The sequence below is a fragment of the Schistocerca piceifrons genome, chromosome 4 (assembly GCF_021461385.2).
Source record: "Schistocerca piceifrons isolate TAMUIC-IGC-003096 chromosome 4, iqSchPice1.1, whole genome shotgun sequence".
NCBI classification, from domain to species: Eukaryota; Metazoa; Arthropoda; class Insecta; order Orthoptera; family Acrididae; genus Schistocerca; species Schistocerca piceifrons.
Window position 1 is genome coordinate 281,363,200 of NC_060141.1, and position 18,243 is coordinate 281,381,442.

The 18,243-nt window shown below is 41.0% G+C and overlaps 1 protein-coding gene across 1 annotated transcript in view; it reads left to right on the plus strand.

Annotated features, from left to right (window-relative positions):
* The window catches only part of LOC124795797 (nephrin-like), a gene marked incomplete at its 3' end in the record, with an annotated part of 432,232 nt that overhangs the window by 329,114 nt on the left and 84,875 nt on the right, over nt 1–18,243 (plus strand). Inside the window, exon 7 of the mRNA XM_047259877.1 lies at nt 65–209. Coding sequence (XP_047115833.1) covers nt 65–209 — 145 coding nt within the window. The remainder of the gene's footprint in view (nt 1–64; nt 210–18,243) is intronic.

An 18,243-nucleotide genomic window follows, 5' to 3' on the forward strand; every position in this document is an offset into this window, starting at 1 on the left:
GTCCACAATTTCGTTTGGTTTTCATGTGTTCCACCAAGTGCCTGCAGCTTGTTGTTTGTTCCAGACGAGTGCAGACGGGAACACCACTACCAGCACGCTGACTTTCGTCCCTATCGTGGAAGACAGCGGCAAGAAGGTCACGTGCCGCGCCGGGACGCCACTCATTCCGGAAAGTACGCTGGAGGATTCCTGGAAGCTCGACATCTTCCGTAAGTAAGCACGCTGAAGTGAGTTTTCAATGTGTGTGCTACGGCGGCGTGTCTAACGATCTATATTCACATATTTACATCAGTAACAGGTGTTCACAGAGTGTTAGAAGAACCATGTACGAGTTGCATGTGTAAAGTGATATAAAGTATTGCAGAAAATCTGTTAATATGACGTAGCAAGAGACGAGACTGATAAGAAACCGAAATGTGAAGAATTAGTTCATTATGAATGGAAAAAAGCACGCTGCTACTGTAATATTCTATAACACCTTTCATTTTTACAAACCGATTTTCGATTGTTATGCCATCGTCAGGTACAAAGATAAATATGTGAGACTGTGAAATTTTTTGGGATCGTAGACTTCAAAATATGACAACTACAGTGTACCTCAGTTGATTTCCAAAGATATTATATTTTAATGTTTAAAATTAAAGCGAGAGGGCCTATTCTAGTAAGAGTGAGATTTTAAAATAGTTGTCACATAAAATATGTGACCCGTTGTGTAATTAACTACATGACAAATTACAACAATTTTTCTGAGAGAAAAAATAAGTTGAACAATGCATAGTAAAATTCAGTGACATGTCCCAAGGGCGTGACTGTAAAAACAATCTAGAACTTGAAACATCCATTATTACAGGCAAATTGAATATAACAAGTGAGATTAAACTAGTAAATTAAACAATTATATGAAGTAAAATTTTAACAAGGCACGCGAAACCTTTATAGTAACTGAAATAGAGGGAAAAATGGGGCATGTGAGCAGGAGAAGTAATTTGCTAAATGGTCTGAACGAGATTATCACCTGAATCTACAGTTAGTGGTGGCGAGTAAGGGAACTATGTCTGATTGCTCAGTACTAAGTTTGGGAAGTGGGCATATGCTTATTAATTTCCATTATTTCAAGGTAACTAGACTTCCTTCCATTGTGGATGTTATGTAAGACTTCATATTGCAGCATGAAACTGTGGCCTTCTTTAAGCAGACTGTCTGCAAAAATACAGTCTTATTTTCAAAGTCTACAACTTCTATGACGTTCCTTCAGATGAGTGGATAGTGCCGTGCGGTACTTGCTTATATAGAACTTGCAACAACTACATGTGGTTTTGTACATTCTACTCCCTTCCAGAGCTGAATTGCTGTCTTTATCATTGCACAGAATTTGATCAGTGGTGTTGTGCACATAAAATGAATTTTTAAAATTTCTGCATTTAAGTTTTCCGACCACGTTCAGAGACACTTTTGTTAAATAAATAACCGTCCACCATTTTTAAGGTCTTAAGGAGGAGGTTTGAGCACAGGCTAAACAAGAGGGGACACACGTTGTTTTTCTTCTGCAGTATAGAGTCCAAAGGCAGGAGAGCAGTCGCTGCTTCACGCTATACATGTGACTGTATTTAATTTATTCATGAGGGTGTGTATTAGGATACGTATCATTGGATGACAGGCAGGTATTTGCTAGTAACTAGATGTTTTGCCAAAATAATCTGTAGTGTGTAATATAACACCACTGTCATGTGTTTTCTCTTTCGTTGTATACAAAACATTCTATCAAGAACTGACGGAACAGCAAATTTATTCAATTGGTTTAACGGTAAGGCTGCTTTCATGGGTACAAGATGTTCATAAACTGGCACAATGTAGGTTTACAACCAGTTGTCTAGTAGGTAGGAAGAAAATCAGGGTTTAAGAACCTGTCTAAGAACAGGTAATTTAAGATGAATATGGCAAAAAATAAATGAAGATAGTAAGGATATCTGTACTGTCGGAAAACTCTTGGTCAGTTTCATCTGTTGATGCAAGGACACTTGAAGCTTTTCATTTCCAACAAGCAATGTTTTGGTGCCAAATATTCCACCATTGTCTGCCGCGAAACCTACCCTTATATATCAGAGCACACATTAATGACAAATAAACACATGAACATTGCGACGTTTTCACTAACGCCAACATTAGGCACAGGATTAGAACCACGTCGTCTTCTTAGACAAGAGCCGGCTTCGCAAACATGACGTTGTTCACATCGCTATGTAAAGGATTCGGTGAGAACTGATGTGCTATTGCTTTCAGATTAGCACCTGCCGTGCTGGTGTGCTGTGCCATTGAATATACACCATCACCTCTGCTTCATATAGCTGGTATATTGGATATGGGCGTTCCATTATTCACGTGTGAAGGCCAGTGGCTGTGCTCTATCTTCAAAGTCTCTGTGACAAGACAATGGAAGACGCATAGTGCTCATATTGTCCTAAACTATCTAGATACAGAGTGTGCTGCTAACCAAACTCCCAGCACCGTGTGGGTACAGTAACTGTAACGTAGGTATATCCAGCAATTTAAATAATTCCTACTGATATTTCACCGTATCAGATATGGAATTTACAGAGAAATACTTGCTATTAAGCACTGATGCTATGACTTGGGGAATCCTAGCGAACTGTGTCCTGAGGAGAACTCTCCTTTTGTACCTTACTGGTGGTACGACTCGTTGCTCTGAATTCATAGTCACTAAATCGCAGTTACAACTTTGATGCGGGCCAAACTCTCTTGTAACGCCCTTAACACTGAATCTGCTAGTCCCGTAAAATTTCTAAAAGATTTCTGCTGCCCGTACAGCCCACAGCCGTAGCCTACAGTCTACGCCTCTGGCCTCTAGAAGGTCGTTCACACTGCAACAACTGCATAAGTGTGTAAATGGAAAGTGTATGGGGGAAACGAAATGGAAGGAAATGGAAGGAACTAATTATATCAGCTGCATCGGGACTTTGGGTGGAATCAGCAGCGATTAGCGAAAATGAGTGTCGGACTGGGATTAGAAGCCGACGCAGTGTTTATCGCAATTGTGTGCGGACTGTCTCGGCAGGCCTCTCGGTAAACGCTCATTCCCATCAACAGCCAGCTATCCGCCGTCCTTATAGATGTTCTCCATGGTCGCTACTGTCAGTTTCCCGCAGAAGGTCAGACGTAAGTATGCATCCGCACAGAAGAAGGTAGATTTGTTGCCCATCGAGGTGAGTCAGTTATATGAAACCGTGTTGTCTGTCATTTCTGACCTTATGACACTGACGGCGCTGTTCGCGTCCTTGCGCTACGCTCCTACTGCGGCCGCTCACCCGTGACTTGCGGCAGCAGCTGGACCATCTCCGCCGTCGTGCCTGCTGGAACCTACCCACATACCAACACTTATGCGGGAGCTGCTCCTTTTTCTGCTAAGCGGCTCCTATAAAGTCCCTGGAGGCCATGACTGAAATGGTTCACAGGAAAACAAGGCAAATCCCTAATACACAGAACTTAAAGCTATCAGACTACGCTCCCACCTGTACAACACAGAACAACAATCTGCTGCAAGAATGGTACATGGTAGACGTGAATTCAGTTTTAATAGCCATTTATTTAACATGCAGAATACCAATATATATATCATATATCAGTGTGAAAAATTAGTTGATTCTTTGTAGCCCGAAGAACCCTTAATAGGAGACACATACTAACACAAAATATCCTCTTCACAATTTTGAAGACATGACCGCTTTAGCTGTAAGTTCTTTATTTACGAGCACAACTTTTTTAACAGAACTTTAGCTGCATCGTCGAGTCCTACGAAAAACTTTTCCGATCGAGAAAAAGGAATGGGATAACCTAGCTATCACAGACCGCAATTTCTCGTTAAGAAGCGGACGTCACATATATAATAGCAGAAAATAACATATGACGCTGTCATGATATGAACGCTACGTCATCCCATCCACTTTTCTCTATCAGAAGATGAATCTATTACACCCAACGATGAAGTTAAAATGCTGCGAAACCAGTAGTCCTCACAAATAAAGGACACACGCAGAATCGGTCTTATATCCAGGCTGTGGATGCCCTGGCTACAAGGTCTGGCTCCTTAAAATAACAATATGCAATATAGAATAATTAACATGACCCTGCAAAGGGCATCCAGAAACGAACAACATTCCAAGTAACAGTGTATGGCCCTCGGCTGTCAGTACTTGTAACACCAGCAAGGCATTATATTTGAAAATACTCATCTTATCTAGGATAGTGGCTAAGTAACATAACCACTAACTATTCCTTTTTCTATTATTACTAATTACACCCAGTGAGCTTGATATTAACTACTACAATAGTACTAACTACCCATGCATATGTTCAAATGATCAGTAAACCGCTTATTCGTATGATAAATCGATCACATAAGACAAAATAATAATTTTCAGCACACTTAAGTGAACTATTGGTTCGAAAATAAAAAAAAAATCATAGGACTGTTCAAAGTTACTATTTATAGAACAATACCACTGCAGCAACACAAACTGTTCTTTAACCATTAGAGTCGTGCATTCAGCGTTAAGGCGTTTGATTTCAGCTCACAGACAGATCGTTAGAGAACACTTGCAAATATCCGTAACACAGTGAACTGCAATTGACACACCGAACACAGCTTCACACAGTTGTACAGAATGCTTTGTATCGACTTGAACCTAGGACCTCGACGATACCAGCGTGGACTCCTAAAGTGCTCTGATTGTGGTCCTAGTGGCCGGCTAAAGCCGTTCCTCGCCTTCACCATAGTGCGCATGATGCGCATGACTGGAGAAGACAGCATCTGCTCGATCAGGTTGCTTCCACACGACAGACGTCTATGCAGGCTGCACACCAACTTCGTGAGGTCCCTTGAACTTGACTAATCGCAGCCCCGTCTCATTCGTGTCTCCCCGGTAACCAACGGCTCCCGTTGCGACTCCTTGGTCTGACCGCACGGATGACAAACAAATGTAGCTCGTGTGCACTACAGCGTTCGACTGCCAGTCGCTATCTGCAGTGACTTCTGGTGATGGCTCAAGTTGAAGTTGTCATTTCCTCTCAGTGTAGCAGACAGCCCTCCTGACTCCATTCTCCAGGTCCAAACGACCTTGGCCGTCGCAGCAATGTCCGGTAGAGATGGGTAAAATTTTCTTTTCAGAGGATGGATCAGAATTGGTTATTCACTGGAATGAACTAGTACTTTTTCAGCAGTCACCACTCACTATATACTCACAAAAATAAGTAACAATGAAGCACACTGTCTTTTTAATTCAGGTCACTTTCTACCTGATTAGGTCCAATTTTGAAACAACATATAAAGAGTAGTAACAAATGTGTGTTATGTCGCCAGTACTTTTGAGTTACAAAAGTTTTAAATTTAATCTGCTATAAAAGTTTTAAGTACTACAACAAAACTCTAAATATATCTTATCAAGTGGCAAAATTTTAAAAAAGAAGACTGACTGTTGGCACATTTTGATACTTTTATTGGAAAATACAGTAAAAGAACTATAACGTGATTGTAATTGAGGTATATCTACAGTCGTCATTTACAGTCAGTATTACAATGTATGTACCAAAAAACGAAAAATTAATCAACATTACGATTTATAAAATAATATTTGACAAGTTTTGGTCGATGTCAGTCAGTTTCTCTTCTCAGTGCATATTTTTCCTGCTTTTGAAATTATTATTCCACAGGCACTGATGTTTCGGCGAAATATAATTATTTTAGAGCCAACTGATACTGCGATGGGTACAGCAATTTTCATGTTTCCCACAGTTTAAGGGGTTTATCTTTCTAGGCAAATATCCGTCAGCTAAATATCCGTCCAGTTAGACAGCTGCCGCACTTTCCGGGTCGAGACTTGCTTGGAGCTGAACAATAGCTTCATCGACCTTCTCCCAGATTGAAATGGTCTCATCCGTTCCGGTGATTCCTGGTTGAGAAATGAGGTGTGTTCCTTCTTGTTGAACAACCAACGTTTTCATTTCTGCAATAACCTTCACATAGCAGTCCAGAAATCTTTATTCGCCGGAAAATCCTGGCCTTTCGTATCGGGGTTCCATAACTTTGCCTGACTGATCAGTTCCTTGTTATAGGAAACCTCAGATCGTTCTGATCATATTTTAAGATACTTATCAACCAATGACTCTGTTTCTTGAAGAAGTACGGCGCTGCGGTCGGCAACGCCTATATATGACAACAAGTATCTGGCGCACTTCTCAGATCGACTACTGCATCTACAATGGCAAGTTATCAAGATTTAAGTGAGTCTGAACGAACGTGACGTTATAGTCGGTGCGCGAGCGATGGGACATAGCATGCCACCCTCACTGTTAAATTCAAGTGTGTACTTTCTTCTTCCAATGTAAAACTACGTCATATATTTCAAAATATCGGCATGGAAACCTACGTCAAGCCAAGCATGCTCTCCAGTCCCGTAAATGTACACTCCATTGTCCTAAGAAACCATAAAAGCAACGAATGTGGAGGTGCAGTAACGGCATACGGACACTTTTACTTGTTACCGACTGTGCTACTCATATCGAACAGCAACGGAGACAAACAAGTGGAACATATGTTCGTAAATATCAAATCCCTTAACAAAACTTGCCTAATCTGCTCTACAGACCTTCGAAGTAGGCGGGCTAGCCCTTTTCAAAAGTGATCTTTCAAAATACGATTCGACACAGGACCATAATAATAATGCTGGTAACACTAATATAAATACCCTGCCACCCTCACTGTTAAATTCAAGTGTGTACTTTCTTCTTCCAGTGTAAAACTATTCCAGCTGTGCATTGGCTAGAATTGTGAATTAAAAAATGCACGAAAATACAAAGTAAATGTTAAATGAATAATTTAATAACAAGGGATCTATTGAAACTACTGTAATAAATGTGGAAGACAAAGAATTATGTTGGATGATGTTCATTCGAGAAAGGAGGTCTCAAATAAACGGAAGGTGATCCTACAATATTCAATGAAAATACAGACAGAAAGTACCTTCATCAAATGTAGCAAAGTTACGTTGAGAACATTACGAGAGTGGTAGCGAATTCCCCAGACCAAATAGTAATCAAAGATAAGGCAAAAATTATACCATTTCGCAAACACAATACACGAAATATTCATCAGTTAAGAAATTCAAAATTCAACAGTTTATTCACAGATTAACAAACGCGTTACAAGGAACAGTAATTCATACTATGTATATCCTCAATTACTTCATAAAATCAGAAAAATCGATTAACCCGAGGACCGTGTTAAACCCCTTGAAAATCACATTGCTGAATTCTTTCGTCATTCTTAACGAGTACCATACCCAGAGGTGACAAAAGTGACGAGACAACGGTATGCATGTATACAGCTGGCGGTAGTGTCGCGTACACGAGGTATAACAGGGCAGTGCACTGGCAGAGGTGTCATTTGTGCTCAGGTGATTCATGCGAAAAGATTTCCCATGTGATTATGGCCGCATTAGGGGTGCTAACAGGTTTTGAACGCATAATGGTAGTTGGAGCTCCACGTATTCCATTTCGGAAACCACTAGAGGACTGAATATTCCGAGATCCACGGTGTTAAGAGTGTGTCGAGAATACCAAATTTCAGGAATTATCTCTCACCACAGATAACGGAGTAGCTGACGACCTTCACTTAACGACCGAGAGTAGCAGTGCTTGGTTGGGGTTGTGAGTCCTAACAGACAAGCAACACTGCATCAGATAACAGCAGGAATCAATGTGGGACGTACGACGAATGTATACGTTAGGAGAGTGCGAAGAAATTTGGCGTTAATGGGCTCTCACAGCAGACGACTGACGCGAATGCCTTCGCTAACAGTACAAGATCGCCTGTAGTGCCTCTCCTGCGATAGTGATCTTGCCGGTTGGATCGTAGACGGCTAGAAAAACGTAGCCAGATAAGATGAGTCCCATTTTCAGTTGGTAAGTGTTGATGGTAGTTTTGGAAATGGCACGGGCACTAAGAAGTCATGGATGCAAGTTGTCCACAAGGCACTGTGCAAGCTGGTGCTGATATGGGCTGTGTTTACATGGAATGGGCTGGATCTTCTGGTGCAAATGGACCGATCGTTGACTGGAAATGTTCATGTTCAGCTACTTGGAGACCATTTGCTGCTAAACATCGATGGAATTTTTGTGGCGTTAATGCCCCATGTCACCGTGCCGTAATTGTTCATGATTTGTTTCAAGAACCTTCTGGATAATTCAGGCAAATGCTCTGACCACCCTGATCGCTTGACATGAGACCCATTGAACATTTATGGGACATGAGCCATAGACATAGTCGTTGGTGGGGAGGCTTTCGTGCCTCAGTGAAACACATAGCCGTATCGTAGGTGCAACAACAACGGAGGAGTGTCTGTCGAGAGGACAGATAAATGTGTGGTTCCAGAAGGAAGGCAGCAGCCTTTCCAGTCTTTGCAGGGGCCACAGTCAGGATGATAGACTGATCTGGCCATGAAACATCAACCAAAACGGCCCTACTGTGCTGGTACTGTGAACCGCTGAAAGCAAGGTGAAACAACCGCTTTAATTTTTACCCAGTGCATTCAGCTATACTGTATAGTCAAACGATGATGGCGTCTTCTTTTGCACAATATTGTGAAGGTAAAATAGTCACCGTTTGGATTTCCGAGCGGGGACTACCCAGGAGGACGTCGTTATCAGGATAAAAAAAACTGGCGTTCTACGGATCTGTGCGTAGAATGTCAGATCCCTTAATCGGGCAGGTTGGTTAGGATATTTCAAAAGGAAAATGGAAAGGTTAAAGTTAAATATAGTAGGAATAAGTGAAGTTCGGTGGCAGGAGGAACAAGACTTCTGGTCAGATGAATACAGGTTTATAAACACAAAATCAAGTGATGGTAATGCAGAAGTAGGTTTAGTAATGAATAAAAAAACGCTGGTAAGCTACTATGAACACCATACTGAACGCATTACAGTAGCCCAGATAGACACGACGCCCACGCCTACCACAGTAGTACAAGTTTATATGCCAACTAGCTCCGCAGATGGTAAGAGGTTGAAGAAGTGTGTGATGCGATAAAATAAATTATTCAGATAGTTAAGGGAGACGAAAATTTAATCATCACGGGGGACTGGAATTTGATTGTAGGGAAGGGAACAGAAGCAAAATTAGTAGGTGAATGTGGACTGGGGATAAGGAATGAAGGAGTAAGCCGCCTGGTAGAATTTTGCACAGAGCATAACTTAGTCACAGCCAATACTTGTCCAAGAAACATGGAAGAAGGTTAGACGCGTGGAGGAGGACTGGAGACGCTGGAAGGATTCAGATACATTATATAATGATATGACATAGATTTATGAACGAGTTATTAAATTGTGAGACATTTCCAGGGCAGATGTGGACACTAGCAACAACTCATTGGTTATTAACCGTAGATAAAAATTGAAGAAACTGTAGAAAGGTAGGAATGTAAGCAGATAGGCCCTGGACAAAGCGAAAGAACCAGAGGTTATAGAAAGTTTCAGAGAAGATATTAGGGAACCGTTGACAAGAGCAGGGAATAAAAACACTAGAAGAAGAATGGGTAGCTTTGAGAAATGAAATAGAGAAGGCAGCAGAGAATCAAGTAAGTAAAAAGCTGAGGGCTAGTAGAAATCCTTGGGTACCAGAAGAGTTATTGAATTCAATTGTTGAAAGAAAAATATATAGAAATGCTGTAAATGAAGAAGGCGAAAAGGAATCAAAAAATCTCAGAGATGAAGATGATAGAAAGTGCAAAACGGCCAAGCAAGGTTGCCTAGAGGCGAATTGTAAGAATGGAAAAGCATAAATCACTAGGAATAATATAGATAAGGCCTCCAGGCAAATTAAAGAGACCTTTTGAGAAGAGAGAACCACCTATATGAATATCAAGAGCCAAGATGGAAAACCAGTCCTAAGCAAAGAAGGGAAAGCAGGAACGTGGAAGGAGGATGTAGAGGGACTATGTAAAGACGACGTACTTGAGGGCAATATTATGGAAATGGAAAAGGACTTAGATGAAGATGAAATGGGAGCTATCATACTGCGTCAAGAATTTGACAGAGAACTGAAAGACCTAAGTCAAAACAAGGCCCCGGGAGTAGACAACATTAAATGAGATCTACTAATAGACCTGAAAGAACCAGCCATGACAAAACTCCTCCATCCGGTGAGCAAGATGCATGAGGCAGGCGAAATGCCTTCAGACTTCAAGAAGACTGTAATTAATCCTATGTCGAGGAAAGCAGGTGTTGACAGGTATGGAAATTGCCGACTATCAGTTTAATAAGTAATGGTTGCTGAATACTAACACTAATCCTTTACAAACGAATGGAGAAATCGGTAGAAGCCGACTTCGGGTAAAGATCAGTTTGGATCCCGTAGAAAAGTTATAACACGCAAGGCAGTACTGACCCTACAACTTATCTTAGACGATAGGTTAAGGACAGGTAAGCCTACGTTTCTAGCATTTCTAGCTTAGAAAAAAAATTTTGACAATGTTGACTCGAATACTCTCTTTCAAATTTAAAAAGTGGCATGTGTAAAGTACAGGTAGCAGAAGGCTATTTACAATTTGTACATAAATCAGGTGGCAGTTGTAAGAGTCGAGGTGCATGAAAGGCAAGCAGTGATTGAGAAGGGACTGAGACGGGGTTGTAGCCTATCCCCGATGTTATTCAATCTTCATATTCAGCAAACATTAAAGGAAACCAAAAAAAAAATGTCTATTAGAAATTAAAATCCATGGAGAGGAAATGAAAACTTTGAGGTTTGACGACGACATTGTGTCATTCTGTCAGAGACAGCAAAGGACCTGGAAGAGCAGCTGAACGGAATGGACGATGTCTTGAAAGGAGGATATAAGATGAACATCAACTAAAGCAAAACGAGGATAATGAAATGTAGTAGAATTAAATCAGATGATGCTGAGGGAATTACATTAGGAAATGGGACAACTAAAGTTGTAAATAGGGTTTGCCGTTGGGGGAGGAAAATAACTGACGATGGCCGAAGTAGAGAGGATATAGAATGTAGAATGGCTACGACAAGGAAAACTGCTCTGAAGAAGAGAAATTTGTTGACGTCGCGTATAGATTCAAGTTTCAGGAAGTGTTTTCCGAAAGGATTTGTACGGAGTGTAGCCATGTATTAAGGTGAAACATGGACGATAAAAAGTAGTCAGGAAGTGAAGAGAAACTTTAAATGTGATGTTACGGAAGAGTGCTGAAGATTAGATAAGTATGCCACGTAACTGATGAGAAGGAACAGAATAGAATTTTGGAGAAGAGGAATTTGTGGTACAACTTGACTAGAAGAAGTGATCGGTTGACAGCATGCGATTTGAGCCAGCAAGGAGTCACCAATTTAGTACTGGAGGGAAGCGTGGAGGGTAAAAATCGTAGAGGGAGACCAAGAGAAGAATATACGAAACAGATTGAGAAGGATGTAGGTTGCAGTAGTTATTTGGAAATGAAGAGGCTTGCACAAGATAGAGTAGGATGGAAAGCTGCATGAAACCAGGCTCTGGACTGAAGACCACAATAACAACAACAATTATAGAGGTCATTTCGTGCACAAAACCTTGCACCGGGGACATCTTCCCAATTAAGGACGACTACAGAGGCAGAGGACTGACATCCAGCGACTTGTTAAGTCCGCGCGATGTCGAGTTGCTACACTACGTCGGAAAATGAGAGGTCCGACACGATACTAGGAGGAATGCCATTACTTTTGTCACCTGAGTGTATTGTGCTCCGTATGTAACTTTCACACCTCTGTAGGTGTAATATTACCATTTCGTACGACGAGAAGTTCCAAATATTGGCTTCCAATTACGTTTTCAGATCTACAGCAAATTTTGAAGAAACATGTTGCGGTTGTAGAGGGAGTAGGATGAAAGGGTAAGGTCGACTGGGTAGAGTTGTCAGTGAAGAAATTTCTTCATTTTTAAGTCACGAAGAAAAAATACACTTAAATCACTTTAGATTACTCGATAGATCATCATAATAAACACCATCACTCGATCCGAAGTATCCAGAGACAGTTACGTCTGAACACTGTGTTTCACAGATCGTTAGAAAAAGAGAAGAGCTTAATGGCAGTAAAGCCAAAATTTTACAGAACTCCATGATTTTAAAATGATACGTTTGAAAGCTTCCCTTGTGTAATGAACTTTGGTAGCTCTCAATTTGGATCCTGGAAAATGTCTCTGAAAAACTGTTTGCTGTGATTTGTTAACCTGGATCTATTACACATGCGGAGTGGTAAACAATCATTTGTCATCAACACGTGTGGCTAATTGCATAATGATCCCTCAAAAGTTGGCCTCAAACAACTGAATATCAGCTGTAAGACACAACAACACGTCACAACAACAGTTGCCATAGATTAAAAATGTAAATGATTCTGATGTGTTGCACTTATGAGCACACAGTGGATACTACTGTTTGGAACCTGCCCAGTATATCAGAAAATAAGCTACACCAGTTGTCGTGGAACCAAAACAGGGCAGATTTAGCAGCACACCAGCTGTTCGAAGCACTCCTCTCTAGGCGCATGCTAATAACACTTATTGGCGGGTATCGCAATAAGTCGCCTTGTCCAACATGTCAGATCTCACAGCCAGAACTGCCAGCAGAATAACAGCGAGCCATACATTTCGAAACGACAAGTCTGTACGCCGATCTTTAGGACAGGGACTGCCTCCACTACTGACCTCAGCTGCCGCTCCCAATCCGTAGTCAACAATACTAGGCACAGCCCACAACGAAGTCCCGTGTCACCGCCCGGATCTATAAGATATCACCGTTTTTGCCGGATGGAGACAACATCATTTCTGCCCAGCGTCCAAAAGAACCAGAGAGGTGACAGCCACTTTCCCAAAACAAATAGAGTGGCGCCCTGGGCACAATATGAAACTTCTAGTTTAAGAAAATTTGTCTAGAACTTGTTATTTTATTGGTATGGCAATGAAAGAGCAGGAAAATAAATATGGATTTTATTTTCCGTAAGAAGAAACAGACTGTCCATTATTGAAAGTATGACACAAATAAAAGATAATTTCCAAATACGAAGCAAACTGTACAAATAATGACAGAAGAGACTGGAAACTCTTCCCTCACATTTATAATCTATGGCAATGGAATGTAGATAAATATAAGGAACATTATCTCATATGTTAAATTTCTTTTTAAGTTAAATATTTTAATTGTGCATGCATTGATAAACGTTTGGGACATGGCAAAAGCAGTGCTAACATTTAGTTTATACATTATTTGCAAAAATCTCACGAAGTATTCGTTACATCCTTCATCAATGCGCTCACTGTATTCCACGTGTATCCAGTTACTAAAAACTGTCTTATAGAACCTTCAGAAAAAAATACATTTGCGAAAAGTGCTATTTCTTTGTTTCTAGTTGTAGTAATCTTCTTGGAGTGTTTCAGTACCACTTTTATCATTATCATCATCATTGTCGTCGTATATAAGTATGACAATATGTTTCAAATCATTTGCTGATTGTGAAGGTAGTCTGATGTATTTTGAGGCTTTCCTGTTTCAGTGTTGTTGTTCCAGGAAAAATTAAAGATTACTTCTTCCGTTCGTATCTCCTTCTCGCTTTGAAGAGTGCCTTGTTTCCTTGCAGTGGCTTGTTCAGCGCCAAATTTACGATAGGGTCAATATAGCAAGAGTAGTTGTAGAAGATATGTCGTGAACAGTGTAAACTACAGAAAGTTATAAACTATAGATAGTTACAGGTGTCAATCACAGTGTAATTTATAAAAACCTGTTCTTATAATAACATATTTTTAAATATAGTAAAGTAAATAGCTGAGAGATGGAAAGAGTACTTTCGACAGCTGCTAAATTGTGATAAACCCGAACTGCAGTTTCATTTCCAGTATCCAATTACAGTCGATGCAGACTATCCCCCACCTACCCTGGATGACGTAAAAACCAGAATGAGACACCTTAAACAAAATAAGAGTCCAGGTGAAGATGGAATACAGGCTGAAATGATCATGGTAGGAGAAACTGGCAGAAAAAATACACCGACTGATACAGGCAATTTGGACCAAAGAAGAACTACCAGTAGACTGGAAAACAGCTCTGATTTGTCCAATACATAAGAAGGGCGACAAACTGAAATGTGACAACTATCGAGGAATCGGCCTGCTTAACATCTGTTATAAGATCCTGTCCAATTGCTCATACATAGAAATCAGCCAGTGGCAGAATCGGTGCTTGGGGAGACCCAGGGAGGTTTCCAGCCAGGACGGTCAACAGTAGATCACATCTTCAGTCTCCGGCAGCTCACCGAGAAACTGGGTGAATATGGTAAAGATTTGCATATTTTACTCGTTGACTTTAAGAAGGCCTGAGATTGCATACATCGCAAGAGCCTGCTGAACTGTTTAAGGGAGTTTGGCATAGCAGAGAAATTCATCAATCTGATAAAGATCTGTTTGAACGAAACACGTGCAAATGTGAAGATGGAAAATCGCGTAACTGAGGAGTTTTAAATAGTGACAGGACTCAGGCAAGGAGATGGGTTGTCCCCTATCCTGTTCAACTTTGCCCTCGAGAAGATCATACGCGAGACCTTCCAAGAGAACGAAGGGATTGATATCGAAGGAAAGAGACTGGCATACTTAGCCTATGCAGACGACATCTGTTTACTCTCTAGGTCGGAAGAGGAGTTGGAGCAAATGACCAAAGCACTAAAGGAGGCTGCCAGCAAATTTGGGCTAAACATAAACGAAGCCAAGAGAGAGTACCTCGTTATGACTCGTGGTCACTGTCAGACTGCTGATCATCTACAATCACTGCAGATTTGGGACCATTCCTACAAGAGTGTGCTAGAATTCAAATACCTAGGGGCACTTTTCATTGAGAACTCGTCATGTGAAGCAGATATCAATGCCAGAATACAAGCAGGAAACTGATCTTGCCACAGCCTATCACAACTGCTTCGGTCCAAATATCTCTCCAGACAGTTCAAGATTCGACTGTACAAAACCCTGATCCAGCCTGTTGTTCTATATGGCTATGAGACATGGAGTATCCGGAAACAGGACTTCCATAAGCTCCTTGTTTTTGAGAGAAAAGTGCTTCGGACGATCTATGGTCCAGTTCTGGATGCAGATAAAGGGGAATGGCGGATCAGATACAACCAAGAGCTTGAGGAACTATAACAGCAGCCCAACATAGCAGCAACTGTCAAAGCCAAACGAATGCAGTGGGCCGGCCATGTGCCCCGGATGGAGGATCACAGATGGCCTCGGAAGCTCCTGGATTTCACACCTACAGGAAAGAGACCGCCAGGGAGACCCAAGAAGCGTTGGAGGGATGGACTCCATGAAGATTTAAACCAAGTGTCAATAGATGTGGACGAATGACGGATAGCAGCAATGGACAGAATACAGTGGAAGAGGAAACTTGTAGATGCGTGTGGTCCACTGGGCCTGATCACTTAGTAGTAGTAGTAATAGTCAATGGTAAACACACCTGCAACGCAGAGAAATTATATTGTTTCGCGATTAGCAGCACTACATCATTTCCAATTGGCTGTTAGTTCTCAACCGTTTCTTCTCACTTCCGTTGTTACTCTATGCATCCTGCTACATCCACATGCCTGTAGCACCACCTGGATATTACTCCGTCGTTTACGATATATCAATTGTATACCATAGTCTGCAGTTAGGCCATCGTATTTGTTAACCAACTGCACATATGATTCTTTTCAGATGATACTTCCACAGTTCATTTTATTTCTGTGGTGTATTGTACAATCGGCCAGATAACCATTTTGTGGACGCTAATTACATTAATACGCATGAAAACATAATTTGCAGATGAAAATCACCCTAAAATTATCAGGACTGCCCTACGCGAAATTGTATGGACCGAAAGTTAAAATTCGTCTCTGAAGTACACTAATGTTAAAGCATCACATGTCATCAGGATAAGAAATACACTGGAAGACGGAAGGTCAGTAGCAACTGTCAGAGACCTGTCAGAATCTTCCCACATAATGCGGTTGTAGTGTCTGTGTGGTAAAAGACTGCGTAGTATTTGTACAATATATGTGATTTGAAGACAATAAAAAGCACAGCATTACACACACTATGTCTTAGGTGAGGCAGCATACTCAACGTGAGCTGACTATTACTTCCTCGGGAAGTTTATAATGCAGTGTACGATAATCATTGGAACCTTGTGTTATGTAGAATGTTCGTGCATCAGGGACTTTCCAGAAAAAGACATATCTCTCTGCAGCGTCGAATGTACCATAAAATATCGTTCCACAGCTTTAGCGGTGATGTTCACGATAGGTCATCGCTAGGTGAGCCAAAACAACCATTTCACAACTTGACTATGTCTGGCTTTAACTGCAGTATGAAATGACTCACAGCTGCCAATGGAGTTGCTATTAATCTGAGGTACAGAGCGCTTGGTTTGTGTGTCTTAATCCAGGCAATGAGGTCGCGATTTAATTTGGAGTCAGGAAAATTGACATTGGGCGTTCAATGAATAGAGGAATGTACTCTTCAGAGATGAATCTAGATTAAATTTCCTGAAATTCTTTTTCCATAATCCTCTTCTGTAAAAGTGGTCGATGTTATGTTCAGAAGAACGTAATGTAAATGTATCAATGTGACGTTGGTTACTAGATGGCATGATTCTGTAAGTGCATACAACTTCAAAGCTTCGAAGAACGCTGAATATGTTGTATAAGTGCCTAGTTTTAAGGTAATTAGACACTGTAACCACAGCTAATGTTCTTTGTGGCAGTCCAACCCGACTTCCTATTACGAATTTTGATGTCCGCCAGCATGTAACTATTCTGGCTGATGAATTTTTGTCATAAGAAAATATCTAATGAACCGACCATCGATGTCAGCGAAACTGAACCGAGTTAGGCATATCTGAGCACCACACATGACTGTAAATACCCACCTGTAGAGTTCTTCAGTTGCAGTGGAGGATGTATGACATTTCGCTGCGAAGACTCACCCCTCAACGTTTTTACCACATGCTGTGTTAATGTATCTTGGGTACGAGTAGTCTTCAAAACATATTTGTTGAACTATGTTGAATATAGAAGTCTCGTGACTGAGGCGTGCGTTGTAATATAAAGCTTCCGACACTTTGCTCAGAGAATATACTTCCTCCTCTTGTTCCTTTATAGTAATGTTATTTAGTTAAAACGTTGTTGATAGTATATTGGTATCCGGTTGCTGAGCTAACACACCAGCTTTTGCTAAGGAAGTAATACTTTGTGATAAAAATAGATCAAGACTTTTAGCCTTGATCTGAACAGTGATTCACTTCACTAACAACTGAAAATGCTACAGCGGCATCAGGTATTTCGTTATCTAATAGTTAATCGTGTTAGTTCCAATATTAAGGGGTGTATGATCTTGGGCACCAATAACCTCTCACAAGATTTTATTCCACAAATCAAACGCCTTAGCTACGCTAAATTCCATTCTATTTTCCAATTAATTTCGATACGTTGAGACTATCGTAGAAAGAAAACACGGCTCGTACACAATCTCCATCATCAGTCACACATTCTTTTCCTTATACGACTAAAACCAGAGAGACAATAAGAATGATAAAATGACATACTATGAAACAGTATATTAAATACTGTCGATTTGAATTTCTTTTTACATGGCCGTATGTGTCCAGTAGCACGTCACCTCAACACAACCCCGCGAGTATAGCGTCAGGAGCAACTACACAAAGAAAGAGTCCAAGTTCAAGAAGTATTTATTCCAACACTCAAGACTCTCGTAAGAAAGAATACAATCAACGCTTCCTGGAACAAGTCCTTTCTAGTATCTAACAGGGAATCTCTTGTGTGCAAGGTCCCAAAAGACCAATGATGTTTACGGCATTCGACAACCCACATATTTTCTGCCACGCAACCGCAATATTGGCTGCTAGTGACAACAGGGGGGCGGGACTGGAGGTTTACAATGGTGAGCACCTCACGAGGCCTTGGAGGGTCGCGGAACTGCTTAATCGACGGGCAGCTCTCATCAGTGCTACAGTGCTAATCGTGTTGATATAGAGCAGAGCAATGACAACGATAGACAAAGCAAAGTTGGCGAAGTTGTCATTTCTTCGGAAAGGAATCCAAGAAATTACGCAGAATGAGAAAGAGGTGGGAGATGAAGTATTAGCGTTTCTGCA